The 21,616-nt window shown below is 37.8% G+C and overlaps 1 protein-coding gene across 6 annotated transcripts in view; it reads right to left on the bottom strand.

The window, feature by feature from the left end:
• The window catches only part of OXR1 (oxidation resistance 1), a 476,607-nt gene that overhangs the window by 73,402 nt on the left and 381,589 nt on the right, over positions 1-21,616 (bottom strand). For 3 of the 6 annotated variants that reach the window (XM_023225088.1, XM_023225105.1, XM_023225114.1), the window contains exons 1-2: positions 18,113-18,485; positions 83-165 (exon numbers count right to left, since the gene is read on the bottom strand). In XM_023225088.1, the coding sequence (XP_023080856.1) occupies positions 83-165; positions 18,113-18,311 (282 nt within the window). In that variant the 5' untranslated portion in view covers positions 18,312-18,485. Of the gene's footprint in view, positions 1-82; positions 166-18,112; positions 18,486-21,616 lie in introns of those variants that run through there. The other 3 variants (XM_023225081.2, XM_023225095.2, XM_023225119.1) reach the window with 2 other exon arrangements.

Here is a 21,616-nt window from a genome sequence, read left to right as displayed (position 1 = left end):
TGCTTTTCTTATTTATAGCATAAACAGAGAATGTCTTAAAGAAGACTCTTACAAAGAAAAATTTCGAAAGCAAATAACTTACAGTATATTCAATAGTCCCTTTAGGTTTCTGAAAAGACATTCGTCTCCCATCTTTCTTGTCTAGGGTCTTCTTTTGGCCAGTGTCTGGAAAAAAAAAAAAGTAAAATTCCTATTAAATTCATCTTTCTTTCAGAGTAACGTCAAGGACTACCAAATAGAGCTCTCTGGGCAGATGTCTAATTTACTAGTAATACAGCTTACTCCCTGGGATTCTCTGCTGTAAAAAACAAGCAACTGTCAAAAAAAAAAAAAAAAGGAACTGGACCAGTATGAACCACTAGAATAATTGCAAGTCAACACAAAACATAATTGTCAACAGAAAGGAAGTCATTAAAAATTAAATTACAGACCATTTATTTCAACATATTTAACCTGATTATAATACCACATTTCAAGATACATTATTTTTAAAATACATCTTTCAAGATATATGTTATTATTATCCAAATAAGAAACTGTAACATTAGTTATCACAGGAAAAAATTTTTCTACAAGTCATAATGAAAAATAGTCTTCTCTATGGAATTAAATTATGAACTTTCAAATTAACATGCCATGAAGTTAAATCAAGGTGTGCTTTCATATATAAACATAAATTTGAACATTTAATTTCAGACGGAATGCCAATTATTAATATTTTTCATTTGCTTAACAAGACCTCCTTGAATGTTTCCTTATTATCAAGATTAGGGAAACTGTTTCCCTTTAAATTTTGTATAAGTGTTAACCTTCTCATCTGTACTTCATGTAATAACAACACTGAACTGATAAAACACCACTCCTACCTAAACATAAAAAATTACTAAAATGAAAATCTCTAAAAACCTAAATAAATCACAAAATTAAAGAAGACAGTAAACATGGCAAAACGCTGTATTTACTTTACCCTCAAAATTTACCAAAATCAAAAACTATAGTCTTCAAAGAAAATTTAGTTCAACCTAAGACCATATAATCTAGAAAATATCTATTTCATTGTTCTCCCTCTATCTAAACTTAAATGGCATTTTGACCACACAAGAGTTTATGTTGACCTAATTATCTCAGTTGTTGGGTGAATGGTTCTAAACAAGTACTAAAAAATAATAAGAATAAAATCAAAATCCCCAAAAAGGACAGTTACCTCTGCAATGCTTTAAAAAACTATCCTAAAACCTTCCTGACCACCCAGCTAACCCAAGTCCCTGTTATTAGTCACACAGCCTCTTTATGTCTCCTTCACAGCATCTGGCAGAGTGTTAATATTTGTGTTTTAAATCTCTTCCACTAAACTGTAACCTCCAAAACACTGCCTTTCTTCCACAAAGCCTCCTCAGTGCCCAACTAGGGGCCTGACACATGGCAAGCATCTAATGAAGTAATGTTCTGAAGCAACAACTTGAACTATACTTTGAACTACCAAAATTATTATAAATTGCCATTAATTTTCCATAAAGAAAAGTAAAGAAAGAATTATGGTTCATCCATTACAACTCCAGGAAAAAAAGTATGCAGACACACACACACACACACACACACACACACACACACAACTTTTGTATCCTAAACATTTAAACTCTTAAAAACTAGGGAAAAAATAATGCAGGTGAAAATATGCACAAAAGATATAATCATAGACAATGCACAAGATGATGTAAAAATGTCCTTAAACATGTAATAATGTTGTTCAATCTCACTCATAATTAGATAAATGCAAATTTAAACTATACCGAAATATCATTTCACACCTATCAGGTTGGTAAAAATTCAAAAGAAGTTTGGTCACATACTGTTTGACAGTAGGAAATGAGATATTCTACATTCCTGGTGGCAATGCAATATGGTAGAATTTTTATAAAGAAGAAAATTATTTTGCTTATCAAAATATTCTAATTCTTCTACACTGAATAATTTACATTTAAATTTGATTCTCTAATGAGAAAATAAAAACATTAAAATTATTTTAAGATAAAATAAGTTTTAAAGAATTTATTTATATTTTAAATAATTTAAAATGTATTAAAATAAAATTTAACCTATTTTTAAATATTTACAAGTTTTAAATAATTTTTTAAATAATTTCTTTAAACAGCAAACAACCAAAAGCACTCCTCATTTTGCAATTTAAACTTCTCAAGCAATGCAATATACAATTACAGATTACTTTTAACTAATAACATACCTTTCCTTAATTGATTTTAGGAGTAACCCTTAGTTTGTATTTACTTTGCCTAACAGTTTTTCCATCTGTGTTTCATAATATCCCAAGAATTCATTAAACATGTTTGCAAGTTTGCAACATATCTGTAATTTTCAAGAGCTCACCACAGAATGCAGTTCAGGGCAAGAAAACTAAGGTACCAACTTTCTACAGTTTAAAGTTTGAAAACCAAATGGAAAATATTCTCTTTACTAATTAAAAATTATAAAATATTATGCAATAATTATATATTATAAAAACAATTCTAAATTTTAATAATTAATATTAAAATGTTTATTCACAGATATAAATACCAAAGCACATAAACTGTTTTCTTCCATCAATGTGAAAATACAATCAAATAATTACAACATTTCAGAGTAGCTAGAGAAAAACACCAGGTCACCTACAAAGGGAAGTCCATCAGACTAACAGCAGACCTCTCAGCTGAAACTCTACAAGCCAGAAGAGATTGCGGGCCAATATTCATCATTCTTAAAGAAAAAAAATTCCAACCCAGAATTTCACATCTGGAGGATCTCACTTCTCCTTCCCTTATATAGCAAACTAAGCTATATAAGGGAAGGAGAAGTAAGATCCTTCCCATAAGAGCAAATGCTGAGAGCATTGGTTACCACCAGAACTGCCATAAAAGAACCCTAAAATATGGAAAGGAAAGACCATTAAACTTTTTCTCAGAATACTGTTTCCATATTCTTTGTCTAATATTAATGTACCAATTTTCTTTTCATTAGTGTCTGCTTTTTCTTTCTACTCTCAACATTTCTGTATCCTTACGTATTAGTCCGTTCTCACACTGCTATAAAGAACTGCTCAAGACTGGATAATTTAGAAAGGGAAGAGGTTTAATTGACTGACAGTTCCACATGGCTAGGGAGGTCTCAGCTTAGCAGTCATAGCAGAAGGCAAAGGGGAACCAGGCACCTTCTTCACAAGGCAGCATGAGGAAGAATGAATTCAGGAGGAACTACCAAACACTTATAAAACCATCAGATCTCAGGAGAACTCACTATCACAAGAACAGCATTAGGGAAACCATCCCCATGATCCAATTACCTCCACCTGGTTTCTCCCTTAACACATGGAGAGTATCAGGATAATATTTCAAGATGAGATTTGGGTGGGGACACAAAGCCAAACCATATCATTCTGCCCCTGGACCCTCCCAAAGCTCATGTCCTTTCACACTTCAAAACCAATCATGCCTTCCCAACAGTCTCCCATAGTCTTAATTCATTCCAGCATTAACCCTAAAGTCCAAGTCCAAGGTCTTATCTGAGACAAGGCAAGTTCCTTCTGCCTATAAAGCCTGTAAAATCAAAAGCAACTTAGTTACTTCCAAGACACAACATGGGTACAGACATTGCGTAAATGTCTCTGTTCCAAATGGTAGAAATTAGCCAAACCAAAGGGACTACAGGTCCCATGCAAGTCCAAAATCCAGCAGGGAAGTCATTAAATCTTAAAGTTTCAAAATAATCTCCTTAGATTCCATGTCTCACACATCCAGGTCACACTGATGCAAGAGGTGAGCTTGCATGGCCTTGAGTGGTTCCACCCCTGTGGCTTGGTAGGGTACAGCCTTGCTTCCAGCTGCTTTCACTGGCTGGCATTGAGTGTCTACAACTTTTCCAGGTACACAGTGCAAGCTGTCAGTGGATTTACCATTCTGAGGTCTGGAGGAAGGTATGCCTCTTCTCACAGCTCCACTGGGCAGGTCCCCAGTGGAGACTCTGTGTGGGGACTCTGACCCCACATTTGCCTTCTGCACTGCCCTAGCAGAGGTTCTCCAAGAGGGCTCCACCCCTACAGCAAACTTCTGCCTGGACATCCAGGCATTTCCATACATCCTCCGAAATTCAGACAGAGATTCCCAAACCTCAATTCTTGACTTCTGGCACCCACAGGCCCACCACCACATGTAAGCTGCCAAGGCTTAGGACTTGCATCCTCTAAATAAATGGTCTGGGCTGTATGTTGGTCCTTTTTAGCCACAGCTGGGATGCAGGGCACTGACTCCTGAGACTGCACAAAACAGCAAGGCCCTGGATCTGGCCCATGAAACCATTTTTTTCTTCCTAAGCCTCCAGGCTTGTGATGGGAAGGGGAACCACAAAGGTCTCTGACATGCCCTGGAAACATTTTACCCATTGTCTTGGTGATTAACATTTGCCTCCTCCTTACTTAAGTATCTGCAGCTGGCTTGAATTTCTCCTCAGAAACAGGTTTTTCTTTTCTATTGCATTGTCAGGCTGCAAATTTTCCAAACTTTTCAGCTCTGGTTCCCTTTTAAACATAAGTTTCAATTCCAAACCATCTCTTTGTGAATCCATAAAACTGAATGATTTTAAGATCACCCAGGTCACCTCTTGAACACTTTGCTGCTTAGAAATTTCTTCTGCTGGATACCCTAAATCATCTCTCTCACGTTCTACATATCTCTAGGGCAGGGGCAAAATGCTACCAGTCTCTTTGAAAAGTGTAGCAAGAGCCACCTTTATTCCAGTTCCCAACAAATTCCTCATCTCCATCTGAGACCACCTCAGCCTGGACTTCATTGTCCATTATCACTATCAGCATTTTGGTCAAAGCCATTTGACAAGTCTCTAGGAAGTTTCAAACCTTCCCACATCTTCCTGTCTTCTTCTGAGCCCTCCAAACTGTTCCAACCTCTGCCTGTTACCCAGTTCCAAAGTTGCTTCCACATTTTTAGGTATCTTTATAGCATTAAGCCACTTTGCAGTTCCAATTTACTGTATTAGTCTGTTCTCACACTGCTATAAAGAATTGCCCAAGACAGGATAATTCTTTTTTTTGAGACAGAGTCTCACTATATTGCCCAGGCTGGAGTGCAGTGGCACAATTTTGGCTCACTATAATCTCCACCTCCCGGGTTCAAGCAATTCTTGTGCCTCAGCCTGCCAAATAGCTGGGACTACAGGCATGCATTCTGGACATTCCCTTCTGACTTACCTTTCAGTTAGGGAATTCTTTCCTCTGTGGTATCTAATTTGCTGCTAAATCCATCTACAAAGATTCTAATTTGAGGGGTTGTATTTTTCACTTCTAGAATATCCATTTTTCTTTCTCATAGTTTGTACCTTTCTAAAAAATTTTTAATTAGGTCAACACATAGCTATTTTAAATTTGATAACTACAATATCTAGAGTTACTGTGGGTCTGTTTCTATTCTCTATTGTGTCACATATCTTGTCATGTGCCTAATTATATTTTGTGTGCTGAACATAAAATTTGCAAAATTGTCTGGAGAAACATTTTGACATGTAGAAACTGGTAATTCTCCAGAGAGAATTAATGTTTCCTTCTGTCAAGTGCCTGAGGACACTAGTAATACCAGATCTTATTAATTAAGTTATAGAAATTTTGATAATTTGAAGCTGAAATATCTTCCTAGGAAGGCCTAGCTACTTCGATTTATCTTTCTCCCTTATGTACAACATTTTGGGGTCCAAAGTAAGAAGAGATCACTAGGGCCACCCATCCTCTGTGATAGGCCTTGCACTCTGGCCCGGTTCCATTACACCCACAGCCTGTCAAATGCACCTTTTGGTCTCTCAGTTCCTGTTCCAGGAATCAACACTTCCCCTGGGGTAAAAAGCAATCAAATTGGAGTTCTCCCTCCTTAGACCTTTGTCCTCATTCAGATCCTATCCTACCCACACTACTTAGCTTTCTGATACTCTTAATAAAATTTGTTTGCTTTGTGTCCAGCTTTTTAAATTGTTCTCAGGAGGATAGTCTGAATTATCTAGCTTGCTATTACTAGACTCAGAAGTCCTGAAGGACTTTCAAGCAGAGAATTAGCAGAGCAGTATAAAACCTTTAAAAAAAATCATTTTGGTAAAAATGGAAAAGCATACTGTAGCAAGTCTGTAAATCATCAGTGAAACTACTATGAGATCACTTTTAATGTAATAAGACTCCTATTATAACTGAATATTACAATATTGATAATAGCTATGTATAAAAAGTTTGATTATTTAAAACACTGAGCTGCAAGTCAATATTTTCAAAAATAGTAATACAGATACTAAAACTTCAAACAGTTTGAAAATGTCTTCTAAACTAAAAAAAAAAAAAACAGATTGCTGATTGTAGCTTTTCTAATTATTCTATCAATAATGAGATACTAGGAAAAAAACCTGTATTTTCAACATTTCACTATTGACTCCTTATCCCATGATCAAAACAAAAACAAAACAAAACAAAACCCCTCAATTTTCCCTCAAATCTAGTATCTTTTTCTAGATACTACTCCATCTTTCTGCTTCTTTTCAGTTGAATTTTTGAAAGTAGAAATCTACTTTTACTGTCATCTCCTACAGAATCCACAATGTATTGTAGTATCTTCTCTTTCCCAGTTCACAATCCCCACCCTAAAATGAATAAATTAAGTGGCAAATTTGATGGGCTTTACCACTTTCATTTTATCTGACCTCTGTGAAACATCCAAGAGATTTCTTCTGCATGTTCCTCTTTCCCTTTATTTGAAAATATTTCACACTCCTCTTGGTCTCATACCCATTAATGTTCCTTTTTAATGCCTCTTTTCCTCCATCTAGATCTTAAAGTTGGCTCTCTTCTAAGTGAAAAGATCCATGATTTTTTTTAGTTTATTTATTTATTATTATTATACTTAAATTCTAAGGTACATGATATTAAAGAGCTACAGAGCCTTGCTATTTAAAGTGTGTTCCAAGGACCAGCTGCATTGACATCACCTAGATGCTTATTGTGAGTGTAAGATCTGAGGCTCAGTCTGGACCTACAGATTTACTATTGATTTGCATGCACAACACATTTGAGAGACATAGAAATAGAGCTTCTGAAGAGATCAAAGACCTGCAGACTGCGTAAGTGACAGAAGAAATGGGTTTCCCTACATAACTTCCTATTTGTGACAGTTAACATCAGCAGTTTTCAAATCTCTGTCAAACTAATACAACGGTTTCTAAATTAGTCACTGTGATAGATTACATTATTGTTACTAAGCCTGTATTCTTTCCCATTGAGGAATATAAAATATACTTCACCATCCTATTGATGTCAGACATGGCCAACTTGCTTTGCCCAATGAACCGTATGTGTCTTGCAGGTGGAAGTGCTTAGAGCCAACATTATACTTCTTAGCTCTCTTTTCCATCTCAAAACCAGAGATCTTCCATATAGCGGCTGCTCCATCAACATGTATTCCAGAAGAAAGATGTAATTCCTAAAAGATTATTCCACATAGACACATGTGGGCACATGAGTCAGGCTATTCCCATTTCTACTCTTGGTTAAATTATTATGCTTGGGAGCTTAAAAAAATTATTCAACAATTCATGCATAAAAAGCAAACCATCTACTAGGGAAATGGAAAAGAGTCTGGCTGGCTTGCATAAGACTTCTCTACTGAAACATTATTCAATGCTATAAGACTGAAATTATGCCACTGTATCAAAAACTCCAGAATCAAGGAGGATGTTCTAAAAGCATTACTAGAGAATACAGAACAATAATAACTTATAAAAAAGTGGTTGAAAAACTAAGTGTGAATGTTACAAACATGGACAATGTAAAAATAGTAAAATGAATAAATATTAGGATGTGAGAAGGAGAAAAATGAGAAATGAAACTGCTACTGTCATATCAAAGCATGGTGAAACATATCCCACCTAAAACTGAAACAAGATTGTAATAACAATATCAATCGATAACTTTTTTTTTTTTTTTTTTTTAGAATTTGCTTAAATTTAGACACACTCCTTAGGAATTAATCTCTTGTGGTGAAGAAGTACTATCTTTCATTCTGTCACTCCCTCCTTCTAACCATCCATCCATTCTTCCATATGTATATACACATAGAAGAGATCTTGGCAGTAATGCCTACTCAAATATTAACAGTATCTCTGGGTGACTGGATTAGAGGTGATTTTTAAAGTTCAGTATTTGCAACATGTGACTTATTTATATATAGTATGTATCAGGTTTATTTTAAAAATTATTTTTTTCTTATGAAAGACTGGAAGCAAATATTCTACAATATTAACAGTTCTTAATTGTGGTATGTGAAAAAAGAATGATTATAATTCCAATGGTTTATTTATTCCACAAGAACCTTGCTACACAGTCATTTCACCTTCAGCATCTTTCTCTCAGCATATAAACATGCCTTCCTTTTAGGAACTTTTCATTATAAGTCACCTCAACTTTCCTAACGTTTCAATCCTATACAGAGGTTGGCAGAAAACTTAAACACGCATTTCTTTTATTAATTTGCATCATAAAATAGGTGCATGCCCCAAGTACTTGTAAAGAAAAATAAGTAAATAAAAACCTGCTAAATTCATCAAGAGTTTGATTGAGAGAAATATCATTAAGGAAAACAGAATGATGTAGAGTCCTTCATATCCTAAGTCAGTACTTTCTAACCCTAGTTACATATTAGAATTCTGTAAGAAACTATGAGTGGAGATCTTAAACAGAGATTTCAAGATCAAATATTTGATTATAATCAGATCTTGGCATCAAAATTTTTTAATGGTTAGCCAGGGAATTCTAATGTGTACTCCACATTGAGACTCATTGCTATCAATGCTGCCCAATAAAACTTTCTGCAATGGTAAAAATGTTTTATATCTGCCTTGTGTAATATGGTAGCCACTAGCCATCTGTCTTTTGAGTACTTGAAATGTGTCTAGTGAGACTGAAACCTGAATTTTAAGTTTTACTTAATTAAATTAATTTACATTAAAATAGCTACATGTGCCTAGTCACAAAGATTCTTTGCTTAGCCAAATTTTAGTCAGGCTGCTGAACCTTCTCCTATGCCTATCTGTTCACTCCCTTATAAAATCCAGTTTCAGCAAGAATCATGTTAAGGTCAGTTTAGCAGGACCCTCCCCCCATCCTGGATATCTGATTACCTTCCGTATCTGATCAGTTTCTTCATCCTCCACTGTCCAGGTGAACTGTCATCACCCTGGCCTGTCTTCAGCAAGAATCCTGGTAGGTCGGTTTCACCATAATACCCCTTATTCCTGATGTTACCTCTTAGCAATTGTCCATCCATCTATCCTTACTCTACTCCTTGGCTATAAATTCCCACTTGCCCATTTTGTATTTGGAGTTGAGCCCAATCTCTCTCCTCAACTACAAAATCTCATTGCCACAGTCCCTATACCTATTGCTATAGTCCTGAATAAATTCTGTCTTACCGTGCTTTAGGAAGTATTATCAAATAATTTTTCCTTTAACACTAGTTGCTACTATATTAGAGCAAATACAGAATCCTGAATTCAAATTTCTCAATCCAGTTCCTCATTTGCATTAACTGCAATTCAGATACTCAAATAGCCATATTTGCCTAGTGGCTACCAAACTGTACATCACAGATACAGACCATTTTCATCACCTCAAAAAATTCTATTGAGTAGTACTCTCAAAAAATCCAAAATAGAGAATCGTAACTATCTAAAATCTATAATTTTACATTTAAAACCCACTTCTCAGTTAAGATGGACTGTTAGATAACTGCATGTTTGGATTAATTGCTTTCCCCCTGTACAGAAGTGCTTTTACTAATTTGCAGTTTAGAGCTACTCCATTGAACTACATTAAAGATTTAATGGGTTTAAAAAAATTAAAAATAGATTTTTGAAACTGAAGTCTGTACTTACTATTAAAAAAGCTTTTTGGTTTGTTTTGCTTTATTACAGAGTTCCATGAGATTTTTTTTGTTATATTCTCACTATAAGGAATAACTGTGTTTCTCCTGGCTGCCTAAGCAACGGGTTTACCTTTATCCTAGGGACACTGTGATTTATGTCTGATTACATTTCCCTCTTTCCATTTACTGCTAGAAAATAAAAGCCAATTTTTGTCCTTTCTCTAATGTATGTATTTGACCTTAAAACATGTTCCTCTTTTGTACTAGTATCACCTTTTGAATAAAATTTATTAAGAGTCTCTTAATGTAAGTTTCCTAGTGGCCATGAAATAAGCCTTTCTACACTGAAAAACACTATCTGCAGTCGCTTTACTTTCAATGTTAGATTTCTTGAAGTTAAAAATACAAAAACCTACTTTCCCTTAAGTCTTCTACCATAAAAAGTGCATTCTATTTATAATCTAGCAAATTTTAACACTTTCTAAGGTGCTTTAAATAGCTGACCAACTCAAACTGGAAAATTAAATATCCTTAAATAATCCTGTTATAAACATGGGTAACTAAGTTCTCTTACATATATTGTAGGTCCTTGAATAACATCATTTGGTTATCATTTTTTTAATATAACTTTGATGAGAAAAAAAAATCAATTCCCAGCCAAGGCTACTGTCTGTGTGGAGTTTACACATTCTACCCACATCTGCATAGGTCTTCTCCGGGTACTCCAGTTCCCTCCCACATCTAAAGATGTGCACATTAGCTTAATTAGTGTGTTTAAGCTGTCCTAGTACGAATGAGTGTGTGTGTTTGCGTGTGCACATGTTTGTGTGTGACTGTGCCCTGAGAGGGAATGGTGTCCTGTCTAGGGCTGGTTCCCACTTTGTGCCATGAGCAGGACAGGATCCAGCCAACAGCGACTCTGAACTGGAATAATTAAGTAAATAATTATCTTGTCGTTATTAACCTTTCTTTAATGTTTATATAGTTCACATTTATTTCAATGTTTAATACTGGAAGTGTTTTAGGTCTTTACAAGTTTGCTAATGTTTTTGTGACCAGAAATACACAGTAGGAACCTAACTCTTGTTTACATCAATTAGCATATGGTAAAATTGGTTTCTTTATACATCATTTTGCTTAAAAGTTGCAGTTTCCACAAACCTATGGATGGTGTCAAAGGAGGACTTACTATACTAAACTGCAGTTATAAATTTACTATATTCTATTTTAAACACATTGCTTCTAACAAGTAACCCTCCTGAGAACTTAAATATTAAAAAATACTAAGTTTTAAATATAATAAATGTTAAGTTCTTAAACATTCCAGTGGTTTTTAAGTTTAGCCAAATTGTTGCACCTTTCAACTTAAAATCCCAAGTCAAAAAACAAATACGCAAGTATGCATTTTAAATTATACTCTTAAGACTAATTTTTTGGGCACTTTTATAGGCCTAATTCTCTGAAATACAACAAATATATTCAAGACCAAGTACACTGATTATTCCTAGACTTAAAACAAAACTATTAATATAAGCATTTAATAAATTTCATCGTTTGAATATTTACTTCTAACCTCATGGATAAAAGACTTACCCACTAAGAAAAGCGTGGTTCCCAGACCAGCAGCATCAGCATTACTTGAACACTTGTTAGAAATGCAAATTCTCAGCCACACAGAATCACAAATTCTAGCAGAGGAATCCAACAATGTTTTTCTAACAAGCCCTTCACGAGATGATTCTGTTGCATGCTAAAGTTTGAGAATCATCAGCTTATTTTAGAGGCAGTTTGGTTCTAGAACACAGATAATACAGAACTTCCTATCAGCTACCCTGTGAGATGAGCAGCAATTCTAAAACAGGCAAATCAACTTCATGCCTGAGAACCTTTGAACTAAATGAAACACTATTAAGGAAGGCTAACTAGCTGGGAGTCACCATTAGAGCCCACTGAGGTTGCTGATCAAGTAGAGAGTAGTCTCTTCCTCCCAACCTAGCTTTAGGAAAAGAGACTAAAACTGAGCCAGCTAAGGTTATCTTTACCAACACTGTGAGTTTTTTGTTTTGTGGTGGTGGCGGTGGTGGTTTTAAATAGTTACTGTAACAACTGGTATACTCCAGGTCCCTTAGAGCAGTGGTCCCCAACCTTTATGACACCAGAGACCGGTTTCGTGGAAGACTATGGACTATAGACACGTGGGCAAGGGCTGGGGGATGGGGAGAGAGATGGTTTCTCGATGAAACGTGTTCCACCTCAGATCATCAGGGATTAGACCGTGCATGTGCAGTTCACAACAAAGTTCACACTCCTATGAGAATCTAATGTCCCCACTGATCTACCAGGAGGCAGAGCTCAGCTAGTAATGCTGGCTCACCTGCTGCTCACCTCCCGCTGTGCAGCCTGGTTCCTAACAGGCCATGGACCAGAGCTGGGGACCCCTGTCTTAGAGGCACTTGTTATTCCTATCTAACTCTTTTTTTTTTTCTTTCTTTGAGACAGAGTTTCACTCTTTTGTCCAGGTTGGAGTGAAGTGCCATGATCTCAGTTCACTGCAACCTCCATCCCACTGGGTTCAAGTGACTCTCCTGCTTCAGCCTCCCAAGTAGCTGGGATTACAGGCATGTGTCACCATGCCTGGCTAATTTTTGTATTCTTGGTAGAGATAGGGTTTCGCCACATTGTCCAGACTGGTCTCAAACTCCTGACCTCAGATGATCCACCTGCCTTGGCCTCTGAAAATGCTGGGATTACAGGCGTGAGCCATCGTGCCCGCCCAACCATCATCTAACTCTTAGCACATCATCTGAGTTGGCAATTTCCAACCTAATATATTTCTAATTTTTCTCACACCCTCATTGGATTTTGCATTTCCAGCTCTGTCATTTTACTATCTTTCTAACTCTAAAGAACATTCGACAACAATCCATCCTATCCTTTACAATCTAAATTAATTTAACTTTAACACTTTACATGAAAGAATTTCAATTCTCACACTTTTCCCCCCTATCTCAAGGACTATAATTCTTGCAAATACTAAGAAAACACCCAAATAAATTCTGAATCTCTCATTTCTTTCTTTGGCTCAGATTTTTCAAAAAGGAAATAGGATAATAATAGTACTATTTCATCAGGTTTTTATTAGGATTAAATAAAAAACATTTGCTCAGAGCCTGCCCCATTACAGCTATTATTCTTGCTATAGGTTGAGTACTACTTATCTGAAGTGCTTGGGAACAGAAGTGTTTTGGATTTTTTTGAATCTTCCTAAAGGATAGAATGGATTTGGAATATGGGCATTACTGATTGAGCATCCCAAATCCAAAAATCCAAAATGCTCCAAAGAGCATTTCCTTTGAGCATCATGTAGGCCCTCAAAAAGTTTCAGATTTTGGGCTTTCTGATTTGAGATGCTCAACCTGTTATTACTAAAAGTATCATCATCGTCATCATCATTATTACTTCTGTTATTACTAAAAGTATCATTATCATCATCATCATCATCATCATCATCCCATTTATTGAAATAGCCATTACCCCTAATCCAAGCAAGACATGATTTTTTGTGCCCCCCGATATTAGGTTAGAAACCCTTCTTATATACTCTCATAATATATTTTACTTTCCATGCCCAATACCCAACACAGTTATAAATTCCTTGTCCAATGTCTATTTTTTTCCTAAATAGGATCATTAATGAACCTCAGTACCCTCACCAGTAAAATGAAACTGCTACTACTGACTACCTCATAGGGTTGTTGCTGAGGGTTAACTTGTGCATAAGACACAGCAAGCACTATATGTGTTGCCTATTATAATTATTATTCCATGTCTTGGTTTACATTTTCCATGATTATCAAAAGTGAACCAGTAACAAGAATATCAATTTCAGGCTTCTAAACTCTTCTCCTTCAGTTACATATATTCAGTATATAGGATTTTCTTAATGTAAACGTAAAATGAAATTTCAGCATCACGGATAATCATTTAAGAAATATTATTATTAAATAGTGTTTCCTTGACATGTCAAATAATTCAAGTCATAAAAATGTAATATGTTCCCACTTAACTTCATTTTTCATCAACTCTATTGATATACACACACATACCAGTAATATATATGCTATGAGGCAGAGCAGTTTTAGGTGCCCATTTCAACAATTTGCAACTAACGTCTATGGCTGGTATTACAAGATGTTAATGTCCCATATTCAAAGTTGAAAGAACTGTTGGCTACTGAAGTCAGCACTTCTGCATAGGAGTAGCCATTTTAGCAGAACTGTTCCATCACTGCTTCTACTACTGCTATCCAGCATTGTCATCCTCCCACTAAGGGGCCAAGAAGGACTAAGATGAAAAAGTGAACCCCTGCTTCTATTCCTTCTCACATCCTAACATCAGAGGAGTTATGCATCAAGAAGGGGTGGAGGGGAGTTCGTGAGAGCTAGACCACACCTCTTCTGCACTACAAACCTAACCTGGAATGGGAACTGAGGTAGAAAGATAAATGGAGGTATAAATTGAATATGAGACTGAAATTTTTAAATAAATGGACCAAGTCTTAAGTAACTGAAAGATACTGTTTTAATTGCTAAAAATAAATGAAAAGAAAATGTAAAAGGGCTGAGTTGTGCTCAAAGAATCCTATCACCAAGTGGGAAAATGAGGTTGATATAATGGACAGCTTATGATAAAAACTATTTCATGTTTATATTACAGTAAGTTGAGTCTACACTAGTAAAATTTATCTATATTTATTACAATCTAGTGAAGTGAGTACTTTTAAAGATTATACATTATGAGTTACAGTCATGCCCCCAAACAAGACCTATATTTAAAGTTCAAACAATTTTTTTAAATCAAAGCATAATGTACCCTTTAATCAGGAACAAGCACTGTATTTTAAGATGTTTCTTTTGTAATTGTTATTAACTAGATCAATGGTGTGATAATGTCCTTAATATGTCTAAGTCTCAATTATGGTTTTCCTGAGAGGGCTATAATGGTGGAGCTAGCAAGCACTAAACGCTGGTAGGAGCAAAAGCAGCCACCTTGGAGAGGAGTAAAGGAAGGAGAGACACCAACAGTTCAGTAAGTGGTTTGTTTATAGAAAGCGTAAACTCAGAAACATTGACCAAAGTTTTTTTTTGTTTTTTGTTCGTTTGTTTGAGATGGAATCTTACTCTGTCACTCAGGTTGGAGTGCAGTGGTGTGATCTTGGCTCATGGAAACTTCCACCTCCCGGGTTCAAGCGATTCTCCTGCCTCAGCCTCCTGAGTAGCTGGGATTCCAGGAGTGTGCCACCATGTCCAGCTAATTTTCGTTCTTGTTTTATTTTTGAGATGGAGTCTCGTTCTGTGGCCCTGGCTGGAGTACAGTGGGGCCATCTCACTGCAAGCTTGCCTCCTGGGTTCAAGCGATTCTCCCACCTCAGCCTCCCTGGTAGCTGGGACTACAGGCACGCTTCACCACGCCTAGCTAATTTTTGTATTTTTAGCAGAGACAGGGTTTCACCACGTTGGCCAGGCTGGTCTCGAACTCCTGACCTCAGGTGATCCACCCGTCAGGGCTTGCCAAAGTGCTGGGATTACCAGCGTGAGCCACCACAACTGGCTGACATTTGACCAAAATTTTATCTGGTCTATCCTTAATCTGTTAATGGTAAAACTATCTTATCAACATCATTACTGAACATGACTCCCTCCACCCCTTCTTGATGCCTAACTTTTCTGATGTTGGGTTGTGAGAAGGAACAGAAACAAGGTTCCAATTTTTCATCTTAGTGGATGAAAGGAGGAGTAAGATCACTAACAACAAAGGGTTTCCTGGAATGCAGTCAATTTACACGTGTGAAAGTATCCCTAACAACAAAGACTCCTATAACACACAGGACTTTTTAATGAACTGAAGAAAGAATGATAGCAGGAAGCTTAAGCAGTCATTAAGAAACTGAAATAAGAATAGTCTCAAGCAGAAAGAGCAGAAGAAATCCTTCAAACAGACTGACAGACACTCATTCTGAAGGACACGAACACAAAGAACAACTCTAGAGCCAAAATCCTCCTGATAAGCAGCTGCAAAGCACAGAATTTTCATTTTAAACAAAGGCTAGCTGGAAACGCATGAAGACTCACTTATTTTTACTTGTGTATATACACGTTGCCTCTCAAAAGTCGGCTAGCTTTCACTAATTCTGCTCCAAATGAAAATGCTCTAGAACAGAGGATTCTGAAATCACCAAATCCAACCTCATTTACAAAGAAGAACATATAGGCCCAAAGACACTAAGTAACTTGTCCAAATTCTTGCAGGAAGTTAATGCTAGGATGCACCTGCCCACATGACTGTGGTCATACTTTGACCTCACAAGTCCTCTCTAATGTGTCAGAGATCTGGGGGCACCGTGAATATTAAAGAATATGTAATGAATTCATAAGGCAGCTTCAACAAAAGCAGAATATGTATCACTTCTGAAGCACCACTTTGAAGGAGTGTGTCAGATATAGCTGTGTGCTCCATATATATAAACACAAAGTACCTGCTGCCCAGTCTGGATTCTCCTCCTGGGCTCAAAGGATCTTCCCGCCCCAGCCTCCTGAGCACAGTAGCTGCAACTACAGACACGGGCCACCAAGATACACGTGTTTGGGCATATTTATTAAAACACTAACCATACTCCTTTTTAGTTAAGTTACCCCACATATTTCTGAATTCTCCATCCATCTCAAGGCTGGTCACATATCAACTGTTTTCAATTTCGGGCTACTGAAAACTCATTTAAAAAAATCCTTGATTCGAACACTTTAAAGTCCCTTTCCTATGCCTGGTCCCACTTTTAAGAGGATTCTGCCTTTGGTTAACATTCTTCAGAGCAGAAACAAAAAGTATTCCCCTCCCCTTTTCATTTCTTAATTCCATAAACAGCAGTTCTACAGATAAAAAATATTCTACATCAAGTAAGGAAAATTTATTTAAAAGGGCTATGCTAAAATGAGATTTTAATATTTCTTCAAAGCTTAAATTACATACCTACACACATAGATCAATAGGTGTCCTCACTGTTCTACTGCTTTAAAACAATCTACAGGGCCCAGCATGGTGGCTCAGGCCTGTATTCCCACCACTTGGGAAGGCCCAGGCAGAAGGATCACTTGAGGCCAGGAGTTAAGACCAGCCTGGGCAACACAGCGAGACTCCATCTCTACAAAAATAAAGATAAAATTTAAAATAAAATAAAATGACTGGTAGAATGTGGAGTTATAAACAGATTTTACACTTTGTGCCTATCTTTATTTTCTAAACTCTCTAATGCTCATTTTTCATAACTCTCAAATATTAAAGCAATTAACAAAAATAAAATAAAATAAGACATGGCTAGGATGTCTGCTACCTGTTAAAGGAAGCCAAGGACACTGGAAATTACCCTGTGCCTTATGCTGAAACTGTTCAGCAGCACTTTCAAAAATTCTGTAAGTTATCAATATCATGTCGCTACAAATGACTGTTTTAAAGCATGGCACAAAGACACTATAGTGAAAAAAATCAACCAACACAACACAAAATAAACAGGAACTGAGAAAGTTTCTAGGTTCTGCCACCACAAGACAACGTGCAGCCGTTCAAAAAGTACACGACGCAAAAAGTCAACTAGCTTCCCATGTTAATGAAGTGTTTCATTTTACAAAGAAGTATCTGGCTTTTTACGTTTCGTTTAGGAAGTGAATCCTAACAGCTGACAAATATCAAAGAAAGACTGACCCAAAACAAAACCAAAGCAGGCGCAACGCTCTTCAAGAATCCAAGACTGAAAACACCGACGTCATAACTGGTTCCGTCTTCACCTCCCAGTGGGAGGGAAAGAGAGAATGGATTCGTACCCTTGAAATACTTGGCGGGGAAAGAAAATCAAGTCTAGGTGGGGAAAGCAGGAAGAGCAGAGCAGGAAGAGCTGGCACGCAGCTGAAAGTCTTCCCTCCCCAGAGCCGAAGGAGTCCTTCCTTCCTCGCCCCCTGCGGCCGCCACCCCAGCCACGTCGCCCGCCCGGTCCCAGGCACACCTGCCAGGGCCGGGCCGCGACCCCCGCCCGGCGCCACGACCACCGCCTCCCCCCCAGCCCTCAGCCTAGGTCGTCCGCGCGGGAAGCGAAAGAAGGGTGGGCTCACCAGGTCCCTCCGGGCTGGACGGCGCCGGGGGCCGGTGGGGCGGGGACCCGCACCCGAGGTCCCCCTGGGCGGGCTCCCTCAGGTAATCCTCGAAGCGCACCTGCCGGGCTTCGCCGCCGCCCCCGAACCCCCACAGGCGGTTGGCCGTGCCCCGCAGAAGGCGTCCGCTCTTCTCGGTGAACGTGGTCAGGTAGTCCATGCTGCCGCGGGGCCGGACGCGGAACTGGGGCCCAGGAGGTCGACGGTTTCGGCGGTGGCGGCCACCACTAGCGCGCCCGCCGCCCCATCAGACCTGATCCAGTGGAGGTGGCTACTCGCGCCTCACAGAAAGCGGAGAGGGGGAGGGGGCGTCCCTCTCCCTGCCCGGGGACAGACCATCAGGAAACCACGCGTCGGGGGAGCAAAAGACGGACAAAAGTTTTTGAAAAGTTTTTCTTGTGGCTTCCAAATGCCAAATGAGGCAGAACTTAGCTTGTCACATAGGTATATTCTTCGTGGAACGGAGGCGGGGTCGGAAAACTGGTGACTTTTAAGCAAGCTGGACGGGTCCTCTCCGGGCATCCCCCCACCCGCCTGGCGCCAATGGAGCTGGCCTGCCCCGCCCTGCCCCTCCCCGCCCTGTCCCGGCTCCGACCGGACTTTCAGGACTGCAGGGGAAAGGGGTTGGACACCCAGCCTCCCGCCAGGTCAGAGGAGGGGATAAAAATGGCCTAGGGGAGACATTGCTGGAGTTGCATGGAGTTCGGGAGCCTAAGAAGGGTCTGCAAATAACAGTAAAAAAGTTTGAAGGGTGTGTGTGTTGGCTTGGGGAAAAAAAGAGGGTGGAGTGTATCACTTAAAACTTGCAGCTTGTATTTACTTTTTTTTTTTTTTTTTTTTTTTTTTTTAGGACGGCGGAGATACTTTCAACATTAAGACTGCAGTCATAATTACAACATGAATAGTAACATTTTAAGTTCGTTGTACCAGTATGAACTCATGTTATTGTTGGACATTCTATGATCCCAGTCCTGTTTAAGCAATGTAATTGAAGACTTTAGTTTGCAGATCTACCTTTCAGGGACAAAGAACCTAGACGGGGAAAGAGCAGTAACTTTTGACAGAAATTTAATACCCCATTTTGCTTCTGTGAGATCTAGTTATTCTCTTCCTTTCACATCTGTTCGTAGCTCTTGTAGTTTTCCCAGGCATTAAATAAGTAAATCCTCTTTCTTGAAATCACCAATATATTACTATAATGGGGGAAAAGAAAGATTTGAATTACTTAGGAAGCTGATGAACTACCCACTCCAACAATAGAGTCCTGGAAATCAGTCTTAAGCTTTTGGCCAAACTACTGAAGATTATCCCTCCTGACACACACACACACCCTTTGTTGTTGTTGTTGTTGTTGTTGTTGTTTTAACCAGTTGACAGATCTTTTTTGCATCATCACCATTTTCAGTTTCAATTCTTACTAGGTTGGATAAATGTCACCATTCTAATATCAGCCATCATCATTATACCTGGTGAAAAATACAGCATGTCTGGGCTGCACCCTCACAGTGTCTAATTCGGTGTTTATGGGAAAGGGGCCCAGGAGAATCTGCATATCCAGCAATTCATGTTTTCAGGGTTTTGGCTTGGGAAAGAACTGTTACAGACTTCTGCTGTACCTAAGGACCTATTTTGTAGATGTTGCAATGGATGGAATGTTTGTGCTTTCCCTCAAATTCATTTGTTAAAATCCTAACCCCAGTGTGATGGTATTGGGAGGTGGGGCCTTTGGGAGGTAATTCATGAGCATAGAGGCCTCATGAATGCGATTAAGTGCCCTTATAAAAAAGGGACCCAGAGAGCTGTCTCCATCTTTCTGCCACATGAGGATACAAAAACACAGCAGTTTGCAAACCAGAAGAAGGTCCTTACCAGAAACCAACCATGCTGGCACTCTGATCTTGGTCCTCTAGCCTCCAGAACTGTGAGAAATAAATGTGTGTTTATAAACCAGTCAGTCAGTCTATGGTGCTTTATTATAGCATCCGGAACGAGCTAAGACAGCTACTAAGTAGCATTCCATTTGACAAGGAAGCCTTACCATGCACACTACTTCTGAGTTCAATGAAAGAGAGGCTCGGTAAGTTTTAAAAATCAAATTTCAATTGAATTAGTCTAATTCTCATTAACAATTTAAATTATTTTTCTAAGATGTGTTTTACATCTTCTAAAAATTTACTGGTTTGTTATAAGCATATCCAATTAGTGCTTGAGATTTTACCTGATTAGATCTGCCCTTTTACGTACAACATTTGCAGGAACCTTCATTCTACCAGTTCAAATCCAGATTTACAGGTAGTTAACTCATCTGTTTTTTTTTTTTTTGTTTTTTTGTTTTTTTTTTCTGCTTCTATTTCATAGAAGGCTAGAGCTGCTGGAGAAAAATGTGTAACCTTGGTGACTGAATGCCTTACAATCTTTGATTTAAACTCGGCTGGTCGTAATGTCTCTAAAATCCTTTTATTCATATAGTCAGTGTTCTCTTTCATTCTCTATATTTGTTGTCTGAACTGTCATCATTCTCCTGAAGTTACCAAACTCATCACTTGAACATGTTACTTTGCCTTCTACATGACCCAGAAAATCATAGGCCATGAAATATGAACATTCATTTTTCTTTCCTTTTTCTCTTCAATCTACATCAAGTTGCTCTCCCTACCTTGTCTTAGAAGGAGGTCTTTATTCCTGTCCATGCCTTTCTTCCAAAAGTCTAATTATGTTGTCTGTGGCTTGCCAGCTTTATTATTCTTCTCTGTTCCTTTTCACTATATGTCCTTTCCTCTTATCCTTCCATCAACCACATAAATCACTCTCAGCCTTAAAAAAAGCTTGCTTATATGCCATGCCTGCTTTTTCAAGCTACCTTTTGCCTCATTAAAAAAAAAAAAAAAAAAAAAAACCTTTATTGATATATAATTTAAGTACTGTAAAATTCACCTGTTAAAATTATACAGTTCACCTGATAACAATTCAGGGTTATAAAGCTATCATAAAAATGTAATCTTTGAACCTGAACATTTCCATCATCACAAAAATGTTTTACCAATCTGTAGTCACTCCCCAGTCACACCTGCAGCCCTAGGCAACCACTAGTCTATTTCTGCCTCAGCAGATTTACCTTTTATAGACATTTCATATAATACTTGGTCTTTGGGGTCTGCCTTCTTTCACTTAATGTTTCTGAGGTTTCTTCGTGTTGTAACATGTATTAGTACTTCATTCCTTTTTACCGCCAAATAACATTACATTGTATAAGATATACCACATTTTATTGATCCATTCATCCATTGATGGATATTTGGATTGTTCATACCTTGAGGCTATTATGAATAATGTTGTTAGGAACATCTATGTAATTAAGTTTTTCTGTTGAACTGTTTTCATTTAACATATATACATAGGAGTGAAACTGCTGGGTCAAAATGGTGGCTTTCAATGGGCAAAAAGGTTTAATTTTGATGAAGTCCA

The sequence above is a fragment of the Piliocolobus tephrosceles genome, chromosome 7, assembly GCF_002776525.5.
Source record: "Piliocolobus tephrosceles isolate RC106 chromosome 7, ASM277652v3, whole genome shotgun sequence".
Taxonomy (NCBI): domain Eukaryota; kingdom Metazoa; phylum Chordata; class Mammalia; order Primates; family Cercopithecidae; genus Piliocolobus; species Piliocolobus tephrosceles.
Note: the sequence above shows the minus strand (reverse complement) of the source record. Positions and strands in the feature narration are given on the sequence as shown.